Source organism: Dipodomys spectabilis, unplaced genomic scaffold, assembly GCF_019054845.1.
Source record: "Dipodomys spectabilis isolate Male_0828 unplaced genomic scaffold, ASM1905484v1 ptg000174l, whole genome shotgun sequence".
Classification (NCBI taxonomy): Eukaryota; Metazoa; Chordata; class Mammalia; order Rodentia; family Heteromyidae; genus Dipodomys; species Dipodomys spectabilis.
In genome coordinates this window covers 5,031,645-5,058,044 of record NW_024870851.1, presented here as the reverse complement: position 1 = coordinate 5,058,044, position 26,400 = coordinate 5,031,645, and the positions used below count along the sequence as shown (strand labels likewise).

The window sequence follows — 26,400 nt, the reverse complement described above, 5'->3', positions numbered from 1 at the left end:
GACTAAGGAAAGTTTCATTAAATAATATGCAGTCTCTTTGTTTAATTAGTAAAGTACTTATCAATTTATGTATATTTCACATTTTTCTAATAACTAACCTATTCCTGATGGAAAATAAGTAGTAGTATTTGGCTGAAATAAAAAAAATTGCTGGGTGAAATGTATAAATCAGGACATGCCCTTCCCCCCCCCAAAAAAAATAATTTCTAGGTGTGGTGGTACACAACCTGTAATTTTAGCCTCTCAGGAAGTAAGATTTGGATGCTCACAGGTTGAGCCCAACCTGGGCCAAAATTAGCAAAACTTAACTCAACCAAGGTATGGTGGCTCACATCTATGATCTAGCTACTTAAGAAGTATACTTAGGAGGATGGAGGTCTGAAGCTAACTCTAGTCAGAATTATGAAACCCTATCCAGGAAAACCAACTAGAGCAAATAACAAGGGGCTATCGAGCATGACTTAAGTGATAGAATTCCTGCCTATCAAGAAGAGATCTTAGTTCAAATCCCAGCACTACAAAGAAGAAAATGAATCAATTCCCCACATATATTTCTTCCTTGGTTTGCTTCCTTCCAATGTTTTAGAAGGAAAAGTTTTGTCCCAATGTTTTTCAGGGTTTTTTGGGGTTTTTTGATTGATCGTGGGGCTTGAACCCTGGGCCTGCGTGCTGTCCCTGCACTCTTCAGCTCAAGATGAGTGCTCTACTGCTTGAGCCACAGGGCCACTTCCAGTTTTCTAGTGGTTTATTAGAGATTAAGAGTCTCACGGTCTCTCCTGCCCGGGCTGGCTTTGAACCACGATCCTTAGATCTCAGCCTTCTGAGTAGCTAGGATTACAGGTGTGAGCCACTAGCGACCAGCTTTGTTTTTCAGTTTTTTCCACACACACTTCCTCAAAGAGATAGGTACCACTTACATTCATCATTAGCTACAAAAATGGTGTTGTCCCTTAAAGAAAAACACATGACTTTGTCATAACAGCATCTCATATCTCAAAAATGAAGTGTTTCATGGTCAGAGAAACGTGTCATTGGCTGAGTGTATAAATCACTTAGATATTTAGTCTGCAACCATCTATCCATCTCTGATTTTAGAGCAACTTTAGGAAGCAGATATTTGCATTTCCAGAGTTTATGATCTTCCAAGCACTGGAAAACTTTAAATTCTATATTGTACTTCAGGGTATTGCCCTGTTGATGGTTCTGTGTGTATGTATAAGGGGAAAGGGTATGTGCATGTGTGTGTGCGCTGCTACTGAGACTTAAATTCTGGGGCTTGCACTATTGTCTGGTTTTATTGCACAAGGTTGGTGTTCTGTCACTTGAGCCATTTTGCTGGTTAATTGGAGATACAATTTGTCTGTCTGAGCTGGCTTTGAACCTCAATCCTCAGATTTCAGCCTCCTAGGATTACAGGCATGAACTACTAGTGCTTGGCTTTTTGTGGGATTTTTAAAGATATTTGTTTATCAATACTCAGCCAAAATAGTAAATTGGGTTTTTCTAGTGAAAAGATACTGCTGTGGATGCATTCTGCACAGGGATGTTGGCAATGTATTATTCATCCTTAAGAACTCTTTAAAAAATAACTACAGTATCGTGCTTTATTGTTTTGTTAAAAAGCTAAAGTCTATGTTCTTTAATATGATACAGTATTCGGTGTTCAATTTCTCAGTTGTCTCATGAATGTCATAAAGGTCATATTTTGTTTTAATGCATTTGAATCAGTATCTAAGTAAGTCCTTACACTGAAGTTGGTTAATATGTCTCCTAAATAATAGATTTCCTTCTCCAACTCTTTTTTCCCCTTGCAAATATTTGTTAAAAATCTAACTTAAGAAACCCCACAAGTCTTTCTTTCTCTCCAACCCCTTACCTGACATGGGTCACCTGCTGACCCAGGTCCTGTTTTATCATCTGTTACATTCATGGAATACAGAGTTGAAGTTGAAATGTAGGGCCATGCATGGTGAGTTATGACTATAATCTTAGTATCTGGGAGGCTGAGGAAGGAAGATTTCAAGCTCAAGGCCAACCTGGGCTCTAATAGAGTTCCCCAGGGTAGCCTGTGCAACATAACAAGATCTTGTATCAAAAACATAAAACAAAAACAAATTGAATTCTAAGCTAGATTCTTACTTAATAGAAAATCTGGTGGGAGATTTTAAGAAAGAAGATTGTAGCCCTATGCCAAAGGGTTTGGGGGGGAGGAGTGGAGTTGTACCTTACGTTTCAATGGCCAAAGAGATGTTGTTACAATTTGGGTCCGTCTCTGCACTGTTCATCTTTTGACTCTGCCGTACTATGTGGTCTTAGTGCATCATCACATGAAGTGTGATTGTTTTTATTGTGTATATTTATGCTTCAGTCCTATTTTAAGACAAAAGATTTGTGTTTAAACACGTATGTGCATGCGCGCATCAGTTCTAGGGCTCGAACTCAGAGCCTGGGTACTTTCCTTAGCTTTTTTGCTCAAGATGGCACTCTACCACTTGAGCCACAGTTCAAGCAAACACTTCTGGCTTTATGGTGGTTAATTGGAGCTGAATCTCAAGGTCTTTCATGCCCAGGGTTGGCTTTGAATCTCAATCTTCTAACCTCAGCTTCCTGAGTAGCTTGGATTACAGGAATAAGCCACTGGTGCCCAGCTATGCATATACCCTTTAGTAAATTTCTTCAAGAATATCTTATAGATTGTCACTAAGCAAAGTGGAGTAAAATAGAATAGTGTAAGCTACTTAGACCAGTCCACAAAAGCATCTGGAATCTGGCCCCAAATCTGGTGCTATATTCACATCAAATTAACTGTTCATAATACTTTTTTTTCTGGAAATCAGTTTTATTTTTGGAAGAGTCTTGTGGTGCAAGGAATGGTATCTTCTAAGAAACCATAGTCCAGTTTTCAGAATGAGAGTCCCTCAGATCTAGGCAAGATAGGTTCTCAGGGAAGGAAGTTAGACCAGAAACATTCAAACACTAGCTCTCTGACAGTTATTTCAGAGGCAAAAGCAATTTTCTACTGGAAACATAGTAGTCAGCAAATCTCTTTAACACTGGTTCTCTGTCACACATCCCTAGATAATCTATTGTGTTGATTTCTTCGTGACAGCTAAGCCAAGCCTGCTGCTGCAGAGTTGAGGTTTTTGGTGAATGCAAGGCGGCAAAAACTTGGCAATAGTCCTGCATTTGCTGAAAGCATCTCCAGTTAAAGCATCCCAGGCACTGCACGGGGCTTTCAAGTTGTGCAGCAGTGACAGTTCCTCCCCCCCCCCGTTGGCTGGGCAAGTGAGTAAGGACTGGCTCTGCTCTGCCCATTCTGCAGAGGAGATGCTCGATTGGCTCAGCAATCAATCAGCTCAGCTACTCTAAGGGGCATGTGACTCCACATAGGCAAAACACTGCTACTTCATGTCACATCTGTCAGAGACCTGGAGAGTGATGGAATGGCCTCAGCATAAAGCGTCAGAGCTGGTGCTTTCTCCAGGCTTGGTTTGGTTCACAGACCTAAGAACCCTTCCTGACACCAGCATCCTCTTCTCCACCAGAAAAAATCTTGATCTGGGGATTCAGTTCCTCAGGATGTTGACTTGAAAGTTGAAACAGATATATTAAAAAATTAGGACCACCATATCCTTTGTGTAACTCAAAAGTTAATGTGACAGAGGAGTTCACCTGGAAATTAAGAAAACAGTTATTGGAGAGCATAATTAGTTTTGTCATATTCATGTTTTTTTAATTTGAAAGCACAGTACTTTATTCATTCATTCCTTCATTCAATTCATTCATATATTAGCAGTTCCATGATTTGAAGGTGCTATGTATGCATGCTACCACTTGGTTAGTACAGGTGGATCAACCTGCACTTCCTTCTCCATATCTGTGTACAGCCCAATGAGAACACAGAATGGAGACCTCATCAATGTGGTCTTGTAGATCAGGCCTTTCGCTCTGAATATAGCTTGAAGTCTGCGGATTTTCCTTGATGCTTGCCTGTTACCTTTTTAGGTCATCCTCGATTTTTCAACCAGCTCTCCACTGGATTGGATATCATTGGCTTAGCTGGTGAATGGTTGACATCAACTGCCAATACCAATATGTAAGTCTCATAGATTCTTGTCATATATGCCATCATGATGTTTAACTCTAGCTAATTGATTTAAAAGCCCAATTTTAATAGTTTCATTAAAGTTCCAATAGTATTTTTAAGTCATTTTTCTTATAATATCTTGGCTTTGTCACAGTTCTGGTTTCATAGTAGATTCTTGATAAACTGTTCTTGAATTGAAAAAAATAAAATTTAATAAGTACATGAGAAACAAACAGTAACTCTAGCTTTCAAAATTCAGTGTGAAATTTCACAGTGATAAACCCTCCTCTCTGAATGGTATATCACACTTTGGGCTGTGATTGTGGTATCCTTTTCTCTTCTGAGACATTGATTCTAATCACTTAGGCCCTATTTCCTTTGTAATTAAAGCTGCCAGAAAGCCACAAATCAACCCAATCAACCTATTGCTTAACTAAAAGTTCTGAAATAGCTGGGTGCCAATGGTTCACACCTGTAATCCTAGCTACTCAGGAGGCTGAGATCTGAGGATCACGATTGAAAGCCAATCCCTCAGCAAAGACCGTGAGACTCTTATCTCCAATTAACCACCAGAAAACTGGAAGCGGCACTGTGGCTCAAGAGGTAGAGCGCTCAATTTGAGCTGAAGATCTGAGGGACAGTGCCCAGGCCCAGAGTTCAAGCCTCGTGACTCCCCCTTCCCCCAAAAAAGTTCTAAAACAAAATTCAGCTGGTACTGATACATTGTATATGTCTTCCAAAATAATTTATTATTTTGCTGAATTTGACATTGTTTCCATACTTAATTATGGGGACAGACTTTCATTTATTCTAAGTTCTTGTATATCTTGGGAGTAGTACTGAGCCTTATTCTTGCCAGGCAAGTACTCTATCACTTGAGCCATATCACCAACCCATAGGTTCTTCTAAATTTATATAAAAATAACTCTGAAGTTCTGGGGTTACAAGTAGCACATGAGTAGTTTTCTTCTTTTTGCTTATGTGGTGCTGAGGAATCGAACCTAGGGCTTCAGGCATGCAAGGCAAGTGCCCTATCACTGAGCCACCTTCCCAGCCCCAAATAGCTTTCTTATAATCACCTCCAAAGCTTTCTCTGCATATGGGTGCCCTCATTAGAGAAAAGAACAGGTAACAAGATATGAAGGTCATCGGAGCCTAGGAACTACTTTCTCTGAACAAAAATGACAATGTTTGCTACTATCCATGGCACTGCATTTGATTAAAGTATACATGGAGAAAATAATGAAACAAATTTATTACAACATTCTAATAATAGCATAAGAATGATAATGCATCGATTGTAATATTCAGAAGCTAGCTACCTATTTACTTGCTTGTTATTTATTAGTTTCTTTATGTAAAATACTGTGCTAGGACCAGATACACAGCATTCATACATGCTAACCACATGTTCGACCACCTAGCTACACCCCATTCCTACTCACAAAGTTCATGACAAAGTAGACTCTGAAATATGAATTCAGGTATAACAGTAGTATTGTTTGCAATGAGAAATTCCACTTAACATCAAGATAGAACACAAGTTATTGAAGCTCAAACTATTTTATTTTTTCTAAAGCAAAACTTGACCTGCCACAAAATCAAAAGAGCATTTGAATATTACATATTGTTCATGCATGTTCCTAAATGGTCTAAGACTATGACTCAATAAAACTACATTCAAGAAAGTTTTAATTAATTAAGGATTCTTGCTTCTTTCGTTAATTTAAAACAAACATTGGCAAAGTTTTAGAAGTAAATGTGGTAAGTGAAGGTTTTAAAGCTAAAAAGTATAAAAAATTCAACTGATTGAAAACCACAAATGGTTTCATGCTCCTTACTCACAAGTCAGGTGTAAATTCATGGAATGTCTATGGTGATCCCTGAGATTTTTTTTTTCCAGAAAAGCTGTGGAACAATTTTTTTTTAGGTTTTTAAACTTTTTGTCATTGTTATCATAAAGGTGATATAAGAAAGCCTACAGTCACATAAGTCAGAAAACAGTATGTTTCATTTTGGACAGTGTTACCCCTTCCATTGCTCTCTCCCAGTTTTTCCCTTCCATCTCCATCCAGATCCCAAAATCCAGATCAGAGACAGAACTGCTTGGTTGATCTCCTCAAACAAAGAATTCATCTTTGCAAGACCTACTGTACTTTGACTTGTGGAATAAAAATCTAACAGCAAGCACAAGCACTATAATGTGCTAATTATAAGTTTATGCAAACCAGAATGCTATTTGTAGTGTCTAACACTAAGGAACAATTTAAATTAAAAAGTACAGTTTGTTTTAACTCAACAGTTTAGAAAATAAACCAGGGGTTGGGAAGGTGGCTCAGTGGTAGAGCGCTTGTCTTGCATGCCTGGGCCCTAGGTTCGATTCCTCAGCACCACATAAGCAAAAAGAAAAAAGCCAGAAGTGGTGCTGTGGCTCAAGTGGTAGAGCGCTAGCCTTGAGCTGAAGAGCTGAGGGACAGCACCCAGGCCCAGAGTTCAGGCCCCACGACCGGACCCCCCCCCAAAAAAAGAAAATAAACCAGAAAAAGCACAGTAAAAGGTATTTATCCACTAAAGCTCAAGTGCCCATAACAGTGTAGGCACTGAACCCATCCAGTGTCTTCAAGTATGTGTTTTATAGACCCCTTGCTGTGGTTTCCCAATATGCAGCCAATCTAAAGGTAAATAAAAAGGAACTCACCATCCCTTTGAGTTGTTTATGGCCTGGTGGTCTCCTGGTAGCTTTCTGTCAACCAGAAAGCTCCTACAAATGCTCCCCTACTCCATGTTGATGAAATAAAAAGTCCCAGCTCTTCTTTTACCTCAGCTCAGCTACAAAACACTAAACTGATGTCCCAGCCATCTGAGGTCAAGGCCAATCCAGCTAAATGACACACAGTAATTGCTTCTCAACTGAACAGTAGGTATTTATAAAATATGATCTGATTCTAACAGATCGATAGAGAAGGTTATTTAAAATAGTGAAATCATTTCTGTCAGTTGTAGAGACAGAGCATTGTCTGAGGAAGTAATAACTATTACCTAGAAATTGTCCTAAGCCAGTCCCACTAGAAAAGCATGAAATGCCCCAGTGTTGTAAAGCCAGGCAACATTTTTCCCCTGTGGCAATCCCGTCTTCAATGGGAATGATGTTAAACTAAGTCGGGGGGGGGGGGGGGGGAGGGGAATGGCAAAAGAATCTTTCTTTGGCACAGTATGATTTAGTTGGTTTTATGTTCTTTTTTAAACCTGCCCTTACTGAGTTTGCCTCGAGTAATAGAGAATAATTACTATATTCCTTTATGTAGTCCTTTTTGCATATGTGTATATGTGTGTTGGTACTGAGGCTTGAACTCAGGGCCTAGGCACTGTCTCTTAGTTTTTTTGCTCAAAGCTGGCACTCTGCCACTTGAGCCACAGTTCCAGTTCCAGCTTTCTGCTGGTCAATTAGAGATATGTATCTAATGGACTTTGCCTGACCAGCTTTGAGCTACGATCCTCAGATCTCAGTCTCCCAAATAGAATAACTAGGATTACAGGCATAAGCCGATGGTGTCCTTATCTGCATAGTTCCTTAAAAAGAACTATCCAGTGTCCTTGTTCAAGTGGCAGTACCACAGGGCTGGCTGTAAACAACATGACTGCCTGTGTTTTCATACTTGCTTCTGCATGCAGCTTTGAGATCTATTCATTCAACCAAGGACCAGTGAGTATCAAACAAACGAGCAAACAAACAAAAAATAAAAACCCTTTGCATATGTGTAATTTTCCTTGGCCTGTACTACTCTTCTTTTCAAAAACAAGTCCACCAAGAACAATTGTGCAGACTGACCAGAGCCCAAATATAAACAACAGCCTAGCGTCAAACAGCTGAGAACAATACATAATCTTAATGGCACGATCAATCACAACTCTTTGCCATGAGGTTCTGACTTCAAGCACTGAGTGCTTTACTTCCATGAAAGTTACATAGGAGAAATTTCCTTTGGAGTTATCACTCATAGTACTGCACTGGGCAGGCTGTGAGAGATGAGCCTGCAGTAGGCAGTTCTCATTTGTCCTGGAAAAGCAGCTGTGATGTGAAGGACTGGCAGGTCTAGCTTGGAAACAGACTAACTGTGAGATATTAACACACATCCCAGAATTTCTCTGAATCTTAGTTTCTTCATCAGGAAATTAGGAACAATAATATCCATCCTATAGAGTGGTTCTGAAGGATATAATGGCTGTAGTCTTAAAAGCCTATGTGTACAAGGTACAATGCATACATCTCTCATCACCTACAGGTCCCTGTGACCAGTTGAGATCAGACTGCTAGTTCTTTTCTCTCTCTAATCGTTCCTAGACAACAGAGGGTCTTATTAAGCTCTCCTCATGTGTGCTACCTTTGAAGGTAAAGATGTGTTATACCTGCCACATCAGTAGGAAACAAAAGCCTAAGGAGAGCCACAGTAGTCAACATGGGAGAATTTCTTTCTCTCATTAAAGACATCCTTCAGTTTGAAAGTCACCAAAGATGTAAGTTTCTTTGTGCTGCTTGGATCCATATTGTAAGTGGCTCTACAGAGTTACCTCATTGTACGTGCTGGATTGCTGGAGCTCTAACCATCATTTCTGTGTTCCAGACCCAAGAGGGAAGGAAGAGGAAGTAAAGGAAGTAAGGGAGATAGGAAGGGCTGGCAGGCAAAAGAGGAACTTATTCTCTACTGCTACACACTTTTCTCAGAAGTCACACATATTTCCAACTGTTTCGTAAATACTTGGCCTACAGCCACACCCAAGGAGGCTAGAAAATAGATGCCAGTGAACTACAGCTCCAGATCAACTTTAATATAGCAAGGGGGAGGAACTGAATATGGCTAGCAATGGCAGACTCAGGCACAATGAAATGACAGCATCTTAATAATCAAGTTGCCTTAGTTCTAACCCCAATGGGATGATGAGTTGGACCACTGACAAAAGACCAACTCACCTCTCTGCTCAGATTTTAAAAGGCCTAGAATTCTCCCATAGTGTCATTCCATGGCTGTCACCATCTCAGTGTTCTAAGTCCTTCCTTCCAGTCATGGCATACAGTCTTATGCTATAACACAAAGTATTTTGCAGGATTAGTTTCTTGCTTGGTGATTCTAAAACATATTCTTTTCCTCTAATTTTATCATATCTCAGGCTTCTTCTCAATCTAAATTTTACTTTCTCACTCTTGATTTTATCTGCTATAATTTAGGGAAAAAGATCCTAACCTGAGGTCCAAGTTGTAAGACAAAAATTTCCTAGAATTGTACTCAAAATCAAGTTCATATTGTCATTTTTTACCTAGAGACAGATTGCACAGCCTTCCTAGGATTCCCAAAGAGATCTGTGGCTCCAATGAACTCCAGACCTTGCTCTTCAAGACTTTCTATGAGATTAGGAATACCTGCACCCCTGATAATAAACATGGCCCAAAAAGGGAAGGCAGTGACAAGAGAAGTATCTGGAATAAGAAACCCCATGGGAGCTCACATTCAAGGCCTCTTTGTAGTCAGCCATGAACCATTCTCCCAGCTTCCAGGAGAGGAAGGATGTAAGCAGCACATTCACAAGTCAGGATAAGCTTATCATTAGCTGTGGAATATTTGGCCATTCACAAACCATCAAACAGGATATAGCTGTGGTCAAGAACCAGATGCCTGTACCATCCCAGTAAGACTCCTCCTCAAGGTTAGACAGGGTGTACCATAATATCTTTGTTTCCTCCGTACATAGGATATCATGTGGCAAAGAGCAGTCACTCAATAATATTGAACAGACTGAAAGAAAGCTTTAGGACTCAAGTACCTGGTATAAAGAGCCTGAAATAGATGAGATCAGATAGGAAGTGACTGAACTCTCTAAACTCTTCCTGCAGATATTCAGAGTAATGTTCCTGGCTTTTAGGAAGACAAATTCATGCAAATGTATGACCTGAACTGATTCAAACCGGGAAGCACAGAGTTGAGCTAACTCCCTGGTCTTCAGTACCATGTCTTCTCCCTTCCCCATGTGGTTCCTGCCTTCAGTCTAACTTAACTTGCATTCAGTCCTTGATATGGTTCTGATTTTACAGTGTGTGATTCCATTGTTCCTTGCCTTGCCCCCAGAGCTTTCTTATTTGGTGTTGTGAGACCCTACTGACACTGATACCTCTTCACCGTGCAAACAATTTTGGCCACTCTGATATCTCCGAAGATGTATAGAAAAGCATTGATAATACCTTTGTCCAAGAATGGGTACATGCAAACCGTGAGTTTACCTCTTGGCACACTCATCAGCACAGGCTAAACACAGGAATCCTTCTCTTCTTCTTCCTTTATCAGGCCATCAGACATGAGGGAGTGTTGGTTGCTACGGTGATGGGGCTCAGAGCAGAACCAAAGCATGATTGTGACCTCCAGAGGTGATGGTAACTGAATACATGGTTTCCCAAGGTCTTCCTTCTTAATTTCTAGGGCACTCCCAATGAGAATGGACATATTCTTTTTTGGAAACAAAATTCCTCTACCAACAGGCAATATCCTGAGGGTCCTTTAGGATCTCTTTTGTCTTCTTCTACTGTCATGTGATTTTTTTTTTCCCTCCATGATTAAAATGTAGTAGTTTTACCTGTGTCTTATGTATAGCAATAGATATCTCATCCTTGCAAATATCTTTTCTAAATCATTAAATAAGCAAGAATTTCCATTAGTCCTCAGCATTTGGTATTTAACCCAAACACCCTAACCTATGGTAATGCCTCCTCTTGTCCCTTGGCTTAGGCAGAGTAGGCATCTCTCTTTGGCAAGGACAGTCAGCTCATCCCACAGACTCGAATGCTTTATACGTTCAAACCAAAATAAAAAGGACAAAGAGCCTCAGAGCTCAGTTAATATCCTTTTGTCTTCTGGCTTTATTATCTGTGGATGAACTTTCCTTGATTTCTTTTCGGCCCTATGTTTGGTCCCCTGATCTTGTTTCAATTACTTTTCTACCAGATTGTGTCTTTGCTTTTGAATTTCTTTGAAAGAGCATGCCTTGCTTTTATATCAGTTTGTTAGGAGGCACATAAAACCTTTCAGGAGATCTGATGCCTACATTTATATGCTAGTTAACTATCTTGTTATTTGTAATTAGAAAATCATCAGTTTGTAATTATTCTTGACAGATATTGACTTCAGAGAATTATAGATATGTAGCTGTCCTTGGAGATTATTGGTAGAAGAACTGTGTAGATAATTTTATTGAGATCTTTAAAACATGGGTCAAAACATGCCATTTTGTTCACAGTCTTCAGATGTTTACATTGCTCTTAAACGACAGATCTGGGCTCTTGTTTTTGCAGATTCTGGAAGTGTGAACCAGGTGTAATTATTTTTTTAATGTTTCAAACCAGTTTTAAGTAGAACTTAAAATACTTAATCCTAAAGATAAAAGGGAACCAGATAAGTTCTTGTCTTCCCTCTATTCCTCAATACACCTAGGACATCAGAAGCTGTTAAAATATCCCAGAGAAAACATTTCCACCATCTCTCTCAGTAACCTAGGCTGGTTTCTGACAATGCATTTCCAGGAAGTAAGTTCTGTTAGTGCTTTTTTTTTTTTTTTTTTTTGTCAGTCATGGGGCTTGAATTCAGGACCTGGGAGCTGTCCCAGAGCTTTTTTTGTTTAAGGCTAACACTCTACCCTTCAAGCCATAGCACCAGTTCCAGTTTTCTGGTGGTGATTGGAGATAAGAGTCCTGCCTGAGCTGAGTTTGAACCTTGATCCTTAGATCTCAGCCATCCTGAGTAGCTAGGATTACAGACATGAGCCACCAGTGCCAGGCTATGTATTAACATTATGTATGTGTGTGTGTGTGTGTGTGTGTGTATGTATGTGTGTGTGAGAGAGAGAGAGACAGACAGAGAGACAGAGGCAGAGAGAAAATGCACACACACAGACTAGAGCTTGAACTCAGGGCCTTCATACTCTCACTCATCTTTTTCATTCAAAGTTGGCAGTCTACCTACCACTGAGCCACACCTCCACTTACAGCTTTTTGTTGGTTAATCAGAGATAAGAATCTCTTGGATTTGTTTGCCCGGTTTGCCTTTGAACTGGGATCCTCATATCTCTGAGTAGCTAGGGTTACTGTGGTGAGCCACCTGCACCTGACTTGACATCTTTTTTTTTTTTAAGAAGCCACATAGAAGTACTAAACCAATTGTCTGTGTTCCCCCAAATGAGTGGTTTCTTTCCATCCTTCTTCTTAACACCTTCGCAGGTTTACATATGAAATTGCACCAGTGTTTGTCCTCATGGAGCAAATAACACTTAAGAAGATGAGAGAGATAATTGGATGGTCAAATAAAGATGGTGATGGGATATTTTCTCCTGGTAGGTTTCTCATCTCTTCCTCTGATTATTTTCAGGGTTTTCAGTATGGGCCCTTGGGATTTGGGGAAATATTAAAGCATGCATTTGTAGAATAATGACCTTAAAATGTTTTAGAAATTGCTTTCATTATTAATGCATATGAGTTATACAAATTAATGGTTTTTATTATATCATGTCATGCCTTGATGGTGTTAATTTTTTTTTCACCTTCTTCCTTCCTATCTGTATAAAGAAGAAGGCTAGGGAGAATGCTATATCTTTATGAACTAATAATGGTGCTACCTAAATCTATACAAACTAAGCCTGTGTCTGAATCATGTTAAATGACAATATTCTGCCAACAACAGTTTGCTATGCTGGAGGAGGGGATCCATTAATTGAGTACCAATTAACTAACTTCAGTAAGCCTCTAATTTACAGTAGATACAAAGACAGGTATTCCTGGAGGTGGGGATATATTAGAAACAGTGGGCTAGTGAACTGAAGAAAAGAAATAAAAAATACAACTTTCTAGGCATTTCAAGGAGACCACATATTTGCTTATTTCTTTCTCAGGTAATTAATATAAATGACTAGTTTGACTTGGCTGGATCTGCCTGGATAGTTGCCACTGTCTGTTCTTCTGTATCTTTATTTAGCTCAACATAAATTTGTTTTTGTTTAAATAACATATTCAATCAGTTACTTCTAACACATTCAGGCTATCTTTGAAGAGAGTACCCAAGCACCATCACTGTTTCTTTTCATAAGTTCTGTTACTCTCATTCTCTTTCTGAACCCAGGGAACAGATTAACTTCGTTCAGTAAATAGATAGAGCAGAAAGTAGATGCTTGAAGGCTGTGTGTGAAAGTGTGAATCACCCTAGCCAAATTGCCTACATAGTATGACTACCTATATTCTCAGGGCAGAAGGTCCAGAGGGAAGCCCTGGCATTAGGACACCAACAAAATCTATCAGGATATTGTCCTTGCCCTTTGTGACCTCCTTTTTCTCCTGAGACACCAGCTTGCATTGTGTTAGAAACAATAGCTCAATGCCTCCCACCGTGTCTGCTTGCTGGCAGGGGGAGCCATATCCAACATGTACAGCATCATGGCTGCTCGCTACAAGTACTTCCCGGAAGTTAAGACAAAGGGCATGGCAGCTGTGCCCAAACTGGTTCTCTTCACCTCAGAACACGTGAGTTGGGGGCTCTTGCGCATGGAATGTGGTGTTTTCCAAGGGACTCTGCTAATTTTTAACCTCAAGTCCCTGTTTGTTGCAGAGTCACTATTCCATAAAGAAAGCTGGGGCTGCGCTTGGCTTTGGAACCGACAATGTGATTTTGATAAAGTGCAATGAAAGGTAGGCAGGGGAGAGTGAATATTAGGTTCTTGATGTATTAAATGTGTTCATCTGTTAAATTTGTTTTATTGTGCTTAAGGACTGGCTCAGTACAGTGTGCCAAGCTGCTAATGGTCTGTTGAAAATATCCGATTAAATTACTTTTTGCTGCTACTGCTGCTGCTGAAGGGTTTTTGTGAGCAATCTTGTTGATTCTTCATTTTAATTTCTCTCCTTTTACAATAATTACAGGGGGAAGATAATTCCAGCTGATTTAGAGGCAAAAATTCTTGAAGCCAAGCAAAAGGTACATACAATAGGATGCTTCAACACACCAGTGAATAATTTTCTTATATATTTTGTTTCTGACCTAGACAATAAAAAATTTAATAAAGAGATAATTGTACTTCTAAAGTTTTATTTTTAGGAACACTCTAAAATTTATTTCTAGCTGATGAAATTATTTGGCCTTACAGCTGGTGTACAAAATAACCATTTTGTGTTGTGAAAAGTGGAAAATTTTAGTCACTAAATCATTTTTAGGCCAAATGCTCTCCAATAAATCAACTACTCTGGGCATCCTGGAGATAGGGCCCAACTGAAGTTTTTACTTGTTTATTGTTAGGTATAATCTCATCTTAATAAATGCTACTTTAGGTTTGGATTTTGTTTAATAAATGCTTGCATATCCAACAGATGGGCAATAGTACTAGGCAAAGCCAGCCTCCACAAACTCTATTAAAAAAATTTCATATCACATGTTACTTCAATTACCTTCTTGAGCCTTCAGGTCTGATTGCACAAGAGGTGAAAGAAGTGTTGCTAGGATTGAGCAAGGAGGGGAGATGGTACTGAGCTTGAAAAACACCTATGACCTCAATCTGTCTTTGCTTTCCTATTTCACTTCCTTGTTTACTTTCTGTTCATGTCATCCTTTCATCCTGTGTGTGTTTTTTCTTGAATTCAGGGCCTTTCACTCTCACTTTGCTTTTTTTATTCAAAGCTGGCACTCTACCACTTGACCCACAGCTCCACTTTCATGTGTTTTATCTTTTACAGTATATAGAATCAATTTTGCTGTTTAATTGTTTGAACAGTATGCTTTAGAGCAATGTGACACCTGAAAAGAACAATACTCAGAAGTGAAGTGAAATTTGGAGAGGTACCTGCCCATCACTCTAAATACTTATTATTACTCTTTCCTTAAGTATTTTGTGACTTTCACAAAATGTATTCTGTCATATATTGTGTACTTTGTATATTTAACTTCATCTCCATGATTAAGACTGACTTCATCTGCTCTGTTCCCTGAATCCCTAGGATTTACCACAAGACCTGTACCTAAAAATCACTTCAGAGCTTTTTGTTGGTAAATAAACAAGCCTAGCTCTGGTGGCTCACACCTGTAATCCTAGCTACTCAGGAGGCTGAGATCTGAGGATCATAGTTCAAAGCCGGCCCTGGAAGTAAAATCTATTAGACTTTTATCACTAAACGGCTGGAAGTGGAGCTGCGATTCAGTGGTAGAGCACTAGCCTTGAGCAAAGAAATTCAGAGACTGCACCCAAGCCCCAGGATCAGCACACACACACACACACTCACACACACAAATGAACAAATGAACCAACCAAGAATACTTCTAGTCATTGTATCTGATTCCACACCAGCTTTGTTGATCACCACTATAAATAAATACTCTAACAATTCTTCTATTCTTCTACTTCATGTGGAAATAGGGAAATGAGAAAGTATAAAAGTACTGATCATCTATCTCTCCACCTTAGGGATATGTTCCTTTATATGTCAATGCAACAGCCGGCACCACTGTTTATGGAGCCTTTGATCCAATTCAGGAGATTGCCGATATCTGTGAGAAATACAACCTTTGGCTGCATGTTGATGTAAGTGCTGTAAATCACAGAGTGGCTCAGTCTATCCAGGGGGTGGAAACCATGTGCTCTATGATTTGCCTCAAGCTGTTCCCAATACCCTAGTCTGCACCCCTCTGAACACCACATTAATTCTAGCCAGCCAATCATGACCATTACCTACTTACCATACCTGGCCACCCTGCAGGACACATCTAGCTCCTTATTGGCCTGTGGCTGTCTTCTGTGGCTCCTCCTAGAATGTGATTGGCACTGCCTGCCAGGTCACTTTGTTGGAATGAATGACTATAGAAGAAAATATGGCTAGTGTCAAAGGGAGAAAGGATATAAGGTATAGAAAGTGGCTGGGAGTGTGAACTCTAGGCTAGCTAGCTGCATCTGCCTACCTGTAACACTGTTCTAAAAAGATTATACACATGCTACCTGCAGGAAAATAACAAAGTGTGTGTAAGGAATTATCAACTAAGATTTGGCCCCAATTTTCCCTGCAACAAAAAAGATGCATTTTCATATGTGTGACTAAGTAGGTTTTTTTCCTTTCTCTTATGATGAAAATCTATCTTGCTATCAAGCAATGACCTGCAAAGGCTGTTGTGTCACATGACACATCCAGCTATCTAGTAAACATGTATCATGGTCTCCACAAAGCCTTGCTGATGCTGGCTTAATGGGGCTTCCAAGTTTCTCAGGAGGGATTAGAATTCTACTCTGAAAAGAAGGAGGTGGCGCTGCCCAGGCCTTTGAGTAGCTGCTGGGGGTGCTCTGAAGAGCTCAGAGGTCTCTGGTTCCTATGCTTTTTCAGACTTATGCCACAAGCGCCAGAGGCTCAGTCCTAGCCTACCTGCATTACCCAGATACCATATAGGAGGGAAGTTTGATACAAAATGGAAAATGAAGCTAGGCAAGGTGGCTCATTCTTGTCATCTTAACTCCTTGGGAGGCTGAGCTGAGGAAGATTCAAATTCAAGACTGGCCTAAGCAAAATCAGTGAGACCCTTGTCTCACAGGTAGAGCATATCTGTTATTTCTCCTGCTAGGGAGGTGAAGGCAGAATTGGGATCTGAGGCTACCATGCATAAGCACCAGACCCTACATGAAAAGCAAACTCAAAAACCTGGGGTGTGGTTTCATTGGTAACAGTGCTTTATTAAGTTCATGTCCCAGTAATACCAACAAATAAATAAGCTGCTAGAGTGTTGGGGTGGGAGACTCTGTGAGAGAAGCTTGTTTTTCACCTCTGCCATTCTCCTTGGCATCTTACTAAAGTTGGGGTAACTACTTCCTGTCCCTCCCCTTTCTCTGTCCTCACAGGCTGCCTGGGGTGGTGGACTGCTCATGTCCAGGAAGCACCGCCATAAACTGAGCGGCATAGAAAGGTACGGGCAAGCCTTCCATTCAGAACATCCACAGGGCACCGGATCGCTCTCTGCTCCTCCCCTCCCAGCTCTGCCCACAGCTTCCACCTCCCCCCCTGCCCTGATTCCCAGCATCTTCATTCAGACCCACAACTCTTCACTTGAATTCAGCAGCCATGTATTGAGCACTTATTGAACGATTGATTTTCCCAATCAAATGTGTCCCCCGTAAGTTCTCAAGTAGAAAGATAAGTCAACAATCAAAAAGCATCATGCCATTCTCTCTATAATAGGTGAGATTTCACATGCCCAGATAGGAGAGAACAAGACTAACTGGGAAGGGGTGTGTGTGAGCTGAGTCAGAGTTTGCCTGGCGAACAGAAAGGCCCCTGGGCCCTTTTGCGCTTTTTCTTTGCTAAGCTAGCTGGGAAGGTGGGAAGATGGCAACACGCTTGCTCAGCTCCCTGTCTTATTACAGAGACCATGACAAAGGCAGATGGGAAATAAGGACATATTCAGGCAGTGGAGATGGCAGATGCAAAGACCCTGAGGCAGGACTGTTCTCGGCATTGTGAGGACCATGTGAGAGGCTATGGGGCTGGAGCGAGGTGGAAGGGGTCATGAGCGCAGGCACATTGGGGAGATGAGTGAGAAGAACGCATCAGTAACTCTCTGGCTTCTGCGGCTGTTCCCGTCTCAGTTTTGAAAGACCTGGCTGAGACTGAATCTTTAAAGTATAACTACATGGCCCTATAATTTAGAGATCAGGATATTAAAGGTAGATATGTTGACCCAACTGTACTTAAGATTCCTCATGCAGGAAGTGGCGCTGTAGCTCAAGTTGTAGAGTGTTTGCCTTCAGCTGAAAAGCTGAAGGACAGCGCCCAAGCCCAGAGTTCAAGGCCCAAGACCGACAAAAAAAAAAATAAGATTCCTCATGCAATTTTCCTTTTCCATGCTTGAATCTAGGAAAACTTAAAACTTAGGGCACTAGACTTTTTCTTTTAAAAAAAATTTGAAAACCCATGTGTGCAAAAGGAAACCAAATCTATGTCATGTCCCATGACATTCCACGTAGGGTCACTGACTTCATTCATACCTTCATGGTATTTAGAAACCCATGTAAGATAGTTTATGAGATCTAGATATAATTTCTAATGACTTTGTACATGGTAGCCATGACAAAATTGGTTAAAACACTCAGCTATCTTCCAATTATGGCTTGACAAGAGTTTTTTTTTTCGTGACCTCAACATGTAGGGAACTTTCCTGGAGGCATCTCACAGTCTCATGAGGATTTTTTCCATATGTGCTTGCCAGAAACAATCTTCAAACCTTCCTGTCTCTTCTTCTTGACACTCAGGACACATAGGCAACTAAACTATTTCCCCCTTCAAGGACCTAAGCCAGATGAAGAAGTAAAAAAAAAAATCACAATCAGGGCCTGGTTCTGGGAGAGAAGGCATAGTATAACTCCAAGGCAGTAGTCTTGTTGGGAAAACGTTCTGCACAGGAATTAGAAGTCTGAGCCAGCTGTGGGAACAGGTCATCAGGAAGGAGTCTGTAATCCACTGAAGCAAGGTCTCCACGTTTTCATCATCATTCATTACTTTCAGTTGTGTCTGAAATGGCCTAGCCAGTGTGTTTCTTAACCATCTAATTGTGTCTGACACAGTGATATGGTTGCTAGGAGACTATTCTTGCTAAGCTAGCATTACAGCCCAAACTGGCAAAATCATGTTCATTTAGCATTTAAGCAATGCTGTTAGGAAATCGGCCTAGAATAGCCCAGTGGATCCTTGCCCTTAAATATCCCATAAGTAGGTAGGTCTGCATCACCCCATCTTACAAATAAGAACAGAAAGGTGGAGATAAGCCAAAGTCTTCAACCAAGAGGGAGACAACCTAGTGCTTTTGAGCACTGGATCTACAGTTAGAATCTTGATTCCAATACTTCCTAGATATGTGACTTCAAGTAATATAGTTAACCTACCTGTGCTTCTCTTTCTCGATCTAAACTAGAAAAAATAGGAATACCTACATTGTAGTGCTGGTTTGGAAAATATATACTTGTGTATATATATATATATATATATATATATGTATGTGTATATGTATATGTATATGTATGTATGAATATATAATATATTCCAGACACTATTATAAGCATTGTATATCTATTAATTTGTTTTATTTTTAATTTTGTACTGGTGAGGAAGACCCCCCATTTTACAGATGGTAATACTGAAGCACAAGGAGTTATATAATGTTTCCTAGCTAGCAAATGTCAGAGCTGGGATTCAGACTTGAACAATCTGGCTTCAAAGCCTGAGTTCTTACCTGTATTACCATATTGATTTCTATCTAAGGTTTTAGGTATAAATGGGGCCCCTTAACAAGATCTTCATCAATGGTGGTTATTATGGATGTCAGTTCCAAAGAAGACGCATCTGCAATATAAAGCATGGAGACTGCCTTCAGACAGATACATGTCTTCTTGTCTTCTTGACAATGTAGAAGAATAGGCATGGAAAACAGTGATGGGGAAGAGTGGTGTTTTCTACAGCAGACAATTGTCTCCCTCGCTCCTGTACTTTCTCCTCATGATCATGTGCTTCTTTCAGGGCCAACTCAGTCACCTGGAACCCTCACAAGATGATGGGGGTTCTGCTACAGTGCTCTGCCATTCTGGTCAAGGAAAAGGTCTGTAATCCTTCCACGGATACATCCATCCTTTCGAAGGCACCAAAAGGCAAAAGTCTGGCATCTTTCCATAGTACTTTCTGTGAAGTTGTAGTCCCCGCTGTGAGACTGCAGGCTGCCCTTGCTGCTCTCCTCGCTGGCCTAGATTCCCTATTGGCTCTCACTGATGGCTGCCCTTCCTCCTTGTTCAGTACTCAGGGCCCTTTTGGTGACTGAAGTTTTCAGGGAAGTCTTGAATTAAGTATTGCTTCACGCTTGCACCAACATGAGGGCCATGGGGATGAGCCAGCCAATCAGTTATGTCCTCAGTGAGAGCAAACAGTGCTCACTGGACAACCTGTGAGTTTAGTATTAATTTGTGGTCCCAAGAGCTGAAATGAATTAGACAGACCAAGAATTGCAATGACTAATTTAAGGCAACAAGGAAGGTTGACTGAAGAGCTTCTATAAACAAGTCAGTGCCATAGGCCCTTCTTCATACACCTGACAATAGGACCCCAGCCTCAAGGGATCTATGTAGCTTCATAAACCTGCTGCAGAATGGCCTGGGTGCTTTCCTCCACTCCCACAGAGTCACTGTGAACTTCACAGGAGGGCTTCCAAAGATTGGAAGACCTTTAGGGGTAGGGGAAGCAAAGCTTGAGGGAAGAAAGTTTTTCATAGTGCAAAATATTCCCAACTTTCCCACCCATTGCGGAAGCTTATATCCCTAACCCCAGCCAACTGAATTTTCAGTCTTTGAAACAATCCACAACAAAACCCACATGCATTTCCAAATGCTCCCTAGAAGCCAGGGAGGCTGTTGTTGGGGGCATCTGAGACAAGAGATCATTTTCAAATGGGAGTGGCAGAAGGCAAAGGGGCAAGAGTTTTTCTGAGAGTGGTTTCAAAAAAGGACACCAGAACAAGGCTTCTTCAAGACCTCATGTGTGGCACACATCTCAATTTCCACTACAGGGGATCCTGCAAGGATGCAACCAGATGTGTGCAGGGTACCTCTTCCAGCCAGACAAGCAGTACGACGTCTCCTATGATACTGGGGACAAGGCAATTCAGTGTGGCCGCCATGTGGACATCTTCAAGTTCTGGCTCATGTGGAAAGCAAAGGTATGAGGGGGAAATGTGGAGACAGAGCAGAAAAGCAATTGCACTCACTAGAGCTGAACAAGAGCCAATGATGTATCACAGGGAATGTGCTGTGTGTGTATAATCAGTATCTAGATAATTGGTTTAACTATTTTCTTTGTGAATTGAATCACTTTATCCCTTATGTTAAAGGCTTTCTTGTCCAATTCAGTCTCCTCAGTGTGAATTATCATGAAATTGTCTTACAACTTTCTCTTACAACAACTAGAAACGATACCCAGTTAAGAATTTCTACAACACTCCTTAGGGATGCTAAAATTATTTGGTGCAGCCATAGAGAAAGAGATAAAAGATAAACCTATGGTGTTACTCTTGAGTAGAGTTCTTTTATGAAGTTTCTCATCATGGAATATAGATGACAGTTTTAAGTTTTATTTAAATAATGCTTTTTGTTCTGGAATATGCACACCTTTTTTATTTTATTCTTTTGTTGTGGGCAATGCAGTTGGAAATTGCCTACTCAATTCCCAGAAATGCTCCTGAATCACTCTGTACTGACAGTCATCCCCCTCCAGTTACCTTTCTATAAGGAAAAAGCTAGCTATGGGGAATTTCCTTAAAACATGAGTAAGGAGATTACCATTGTATTGTTTCAAAAATATTTTTTCTGCAAGCAGGTAAAGCAATTTTGATTTTATAGCTTTTCAACACAACATATTATTTACCTACTGTAAATTAATTTTTGTAATCTCTATGTTTAAAACTGGAACAGCCTAATAGCTAAACAATAGATTTCCCAGCAAAATACTTCGCTATTTCTTCTGGAAGAAAACCTTAGGAGATTATTAATATTTTTCCTCTCTACGTCATTTTGTCTTAATCTAGAATCTGAATTTGATTTCTACCACATATTAGCACAGGTATTTCAATGTATGTGTCATACATTGTAAGAAGAGAAATAATTCTCTCATAATGATCATATGGCCTCTTAAGAATAAATGTTTTGATTTTGCCTAACTATAACCTGTTGTACTATCTTCAGGAAGTTTGGCTACAATGTACTAGTTGCTGATGTAGATCCTGATGTAGGTTTCTTTCTCAATGGAGGCCCACCCTTTGCCAGCATTGGACTCTACCCAAGCCCATTAGCCATACATGAGCCAGGCTTATCCATCTGTTCTCCTTGTTAATTCCAACCCGCTCACCACCCCTCATGATGCTGTTGGTAATCAGCCATGCTGTCAGTAGTTGGAGCTATTGCATTATCAGTACACGTTCTTAGACCAGTGGCTTCCCCATATGCTTTCTTGCCTGGGTGTGTGAAGGAGCCTGCCTGCCAGGATATGAGACATATTTGTCCAAGACTTTGTGATGAAAATGGAAAGCTGTCTTCTAAAGTAGTGTCTTTCAAATATCTCTGATGAAGAATCCATGTTCTGTTCCTTCAACCTGTCATGGACCAGTAAAGATGAATTGCTACAAAAATGAACTATAAAATTTACAAGGTATAAAGCACTTTTTAAAATTAACATCAAGAGACACAAATTTACTGCACTAATTGCTTTAAGAGAGAATGCTTAAGATAGATTTCTTTACTTCATCATCCCAGATGGTTATAGATTATGAACTAGTGTCAGTCTGAATATGACACTTTGAATAGTATTGTCCTAAAGCAACCTAGAAATCATTTCTAGTGCAGGCTGTGAATAACTAGCAGAAAGTCAAAAAGTTCTACTGAGAAGACTGGAGTAGCCTTGAAAGACAAGAACAGGCAAACTTCTTGCCATTGTATGTAGAAATACAAAGAAGCTATATACTTGTAGATTGTTCTTCTCAGTTATCTCCAAAATAGACCAAAACAGCATAACCTTTCCAAAAGACCATCACAGAGAAAGGCAACTCGGTACCAACAAACACAACTTTTCTCTTTAAAACAGGGCACTGTGGGATTTGAAAATCAGATCAACAAATGTCTAGAGCTGGCTGAATATCTCTATGCCAAGATTAAAAACAGAGAAGAATTTGAGATGGTTTTCGATGGTGAGGTAAGTGGTCATTACGGGCTGGATATACAGCACCTCTAGAAAAACTATTGAGGAAAGCTCCTGAAGCCACAGTTCCCACATTGCCACACGCTGCCTCTGGTCTTTCCTACTTAATTCCCTCCAAGTTCATGAACTTTTCTCTGACATCACTGGAGCTACTTCTCCCCACTCACCACTTTTCATACCACATAGCCTCAGCTGTCCCTTTTCAGATTAGTCTTTCCATGAGGTCTGATTCCTCATCGTTCCTGGCTTTGTCTTATATTGGACTCTATAATAAAGTATTTCTTACAACCAAGAAGCTTAGAGCAAGACTGGCTAGAAAACAAGGGTCTACTTTATGTAGATTCATTATGAGGAGGAGAGCCAGATAAAATTCTCTCTGTGCTGAGTCCACATCCTCATTACACACAATAAAGTGCCATACCAAAGTCTCTGTGTGTCCACATGCCAGGGGCTGGGCATATATTATTGGTCAAAGCACTCACTCTCTTTGCTCTAATGGAATTCACAGTTGAATAAAGATAGAATCAGAACCAGTGCCAATAATAGAAAATCCACTCATAACCAAGTGTAACATATAACCCCATCAACATTCAGCATCTGTCTATTTATCAGGCAACATCAACTATTAGGAAAAATACCTGAGAGTCACCAAATGAGCACAGAAGAGCCCTAAACTGTCAAAAATCAGTGTTCTAGTGCTTATATCTCCCACCAATGGAGCTTTACATAATTCTTTATGTTATAGTTACATCTAGACAAAGATTTTAAGCACATACACAAGGTCTCAAACCAGCTAGAGGCAGCCATGGCATCAGCAAATAGATGATACAGTTTAAAAACTGTATTATCAGTATCAAAAATAAATAAACTATCATCAGAGTATTGTGTAAATGTGTGCTTTATAAGTGAAAAATGGACAGTGCCTTTTTAAAAACTACACAAATGTATTTAGACATTTCAGAGTTTGAAGGTGGTAACTTCAGTTCTCTAGAAACCTGATTGTGGGGAATGGCATTTTTCTGCTTCATATATTTACACTTAACATTGATGACATTGTCTTTGAGTTAGACATCAGGCCTTTTTCTGTTCTGAGAAACAGTCCAGAGGTACCTATGGGTTTGGCAACCATTTTCTCTCAAGTTCTCATAGTTTTATTGTTTGTCTGTTTGTTTAAAAAATCTCTGCAGCCTGAACACACAAACGTCTGTTTCTGGTACATTCCACAAAGCCTCAGAGGTGTTCCAGATAGCCCTGAGCGACGGGAAAAACTACACAGGGTATGGACTCATCTAATTCTCTTCATTTTCTCTGGCTAGTCAGGACACCTACATTCCAATAAGCCATTCTAAAGGGAGAAAATGTAAAAAGTCTTATGGTAGGCGTCTAGTAATGGGGTACTAATTAGCCATCTTGTTAATAAACTGAGATCTGTATTACAGTTCAGATACAACAAACACCTCTAAGGATGCATCTCCAGCTTAGGCTGGTCTTCATTGCAGAGGCTCTGCAATGCAACCAAATGATTTATACACTTCTAGGAAGGGTTGGGTTTGTTGCTTTTTTAAAAATATTCTTAGGGCTGGGAAGGTGGCTCAGTGGTAGAGCGCTTGCCTTGCAAGGCTTGAGGCCCTGGGTTCGATTCCTTAGCACCACATAAACAAAAAAGAAAAAAGCTGGAAGTGGCGCTGTAACTCAAGTGGTAGAGCGCTATCCTTGAGCTGAAGAGCTGAGGGACAGCGCCCAGGCCCAGGGTTCAGGCCCCACAACCGGACCCAAAAAAATTCTTAAATTTAGACTGTGTCTTTACTAAGTCTAAGTCTACTCTAATAGTGTTTCATTTTAGCTTTTCATTTCCTATATCTAGTATGTGCATAATCAGAATAATTGATGTTATATTTAATTTAGGTTCTATCTCATTGATCCAACCATTGGACAAATATTGTTAAACACTGTCTATTTGGCAGACAGTCTCCTAAATGCTGTTGTATTGCTTAGGGGTTTTTTGCCTTTGTTTTTTTTCCCCTTTGGGATTTTATTGTCATTGTTCTATGACTTACTTTGAAAGTTCAGCCACCTAGTACTTTCTGAGGAAATTTATGAGAGGGTAGACTTAAATAGTCACTAGATACTATCCATAATGACTCCTGGATCTCAAATATTTCTTTGCTTTATGTCAGTACAAACACAGGTAGTAAAACCCAGATTGGGTTGAAGTGTTTAAACACACAGGGTACTCATGCCAGTGTTGGTTTTTGTTTTGTGTTCCCATCACAAGGTGGCTCCAAAGATCAAAGCTCTGATGATGGAATCAGGCACCACTATGGTTGGCTACCAGCCTCAGGGAGACAAGGCCAACTTCTTTCGGATGGTCATCTCAAACCCAGCCGCCACTCAGTCTGACATCGACTTCCTCATTGAAGAGATAGAAAGACTGGGCCAGGATCTGTAATCACCCTTTCCAGAACAGGAGTTGAAGAGAATTTTCCTTTCTTCTGGCCCTCTAGAATAAACCTCTATCCCTTGTTAAAACACCTAGACCATTTCATTGGAGGAAAATATAGTATCTTGAAGAATATCCCTTACAACTTACTTAAGCTCGTTTGTTAGAATTAGTGGGAAATAATGTTTCTTTTTAATTGCACATTAGGGTCCCAGTATATATGTACAGTTATATATACCTCTCTCTCTGTCTCCATACATAGATGTATGTATAGTAGGTGTGGCTTGGTCCTAGATCACAGCATGTCTTGTGGCCCAGAGAAATAGCTTCACCTTCAGCAGTTACTGAGGGGCTAAATATGTCACAAGCCAGTTTGCCCATCAACCACAGGAAGAATGGCTTTCCAAACACTGTGTCCTAGGGACCAAGAGAAATGTGGTCAGTGAGGGCTGAAATCGCTGTCAGCATCTGATGTAATTCGAATGAGAAAAAGCACTACGAGATGACGAGAATCACGCCCTGCCTATTTGGGTCCTGTTAGGGGAGAATTGTAGCTGAGTCCTTGTTACAGGTGTACTATTGCCATGATTTTTAGAGATGTAATTTGTGGAGATTGTATATATTCCTGTTGTCTGATCTTGTGTGATGGTGGAGAGAAACACATATAATGATTTCAATGACTGTTTAATTGTAGATCAGTGAAATGTTTGCTTATTTATATTCAGAGATTTGCCATGTTTAAAGAGACATCTTGTATTTTCTTCTCATTTGTAATGTATCTTATTTATATACTAATGAAGTAAGTTCTGAATACTGTTTATGGTATTTCTGTGCAATTGTGAGCCAAAGAGAAAAGATTAACATTCGTGAGACTTGTATTTATATTAGAGTGCCCTTAAAAACAATTTAAGTATAAATGTACTATCTGTGAAAGAATTCATACTGTACATAAAATCATACATATGGAAATCCTATTACTCCAATAGCTTCTGCTCTTCTCTTACCCTGTCTGGCTATATATCTGGTGTCCTCAATGCTTTTCTAGTTAACTCTTCAACAATAACTAGATCTCCTGTAATTTTGTAGTAGTTCATG

At 40.1% G+C, this 26,400-nt stretch overlaps 1 protein-coding gene across 2 annotated transcripts in view; it reads left to right on the top strand.

The window, feature by feature from the left end:
• The window catches only part of Gad1 (glutamate decarboxylase 1), a 38,050-nt gene extending 12,736 nt beyond the window's left edge, over positions 1-25,314 (top strand). The window contains exons 5-16 of one of the 2 annotated variants that reach the window (XM_042694154.1): positions 4,006-4,096; positions 12,345-12,457; positions 13,522-13,637; positions 13,723-13,802; positions 14,034-14,088; positions 15,566-15,682; positions 16,982-17,046; positions 19,650-19,728; positions 20,686-20,835; positions 22,752-22,859; positions 24,053-24,142; positions 25,141-25,314. In XM_042694154.1, the coding sequence (XP_042550088.1) occupies positions 4,006-4,096; positions 12,345-12,457; positions 13,522-13,637; positions 13,723-13,802; positions 14,034-14,088; positions 15,566-15,682; positions 16,982-17,046; positions 19,650-19,728; positions 20,686-20,835; positions 22,752-22,859; positions 24,053-24,142; positions 25,141-25,314 (1,238 nt within the window). Of the gene's footprint in view, positions 1-4,005; positions 4,097-10,422; positions 10,460-12,344; positions 12,458-13,521; positions 13,638-13,722; positions 13,803-14,033; positions 14,089-15,565; positions 15,683-16,981; positions 17,047-19,649; positions 19,729-20,685; positions 20,836-22,751; positions 22,860-24,052; positions 24,143-25,140 lie in introns of those variants that run through there. The other variant, XM_042694156.1, reaches the window with a different exon arrangement.
• Positions 25,315-26,400: the final 1,086 nt, after the last annotated feature.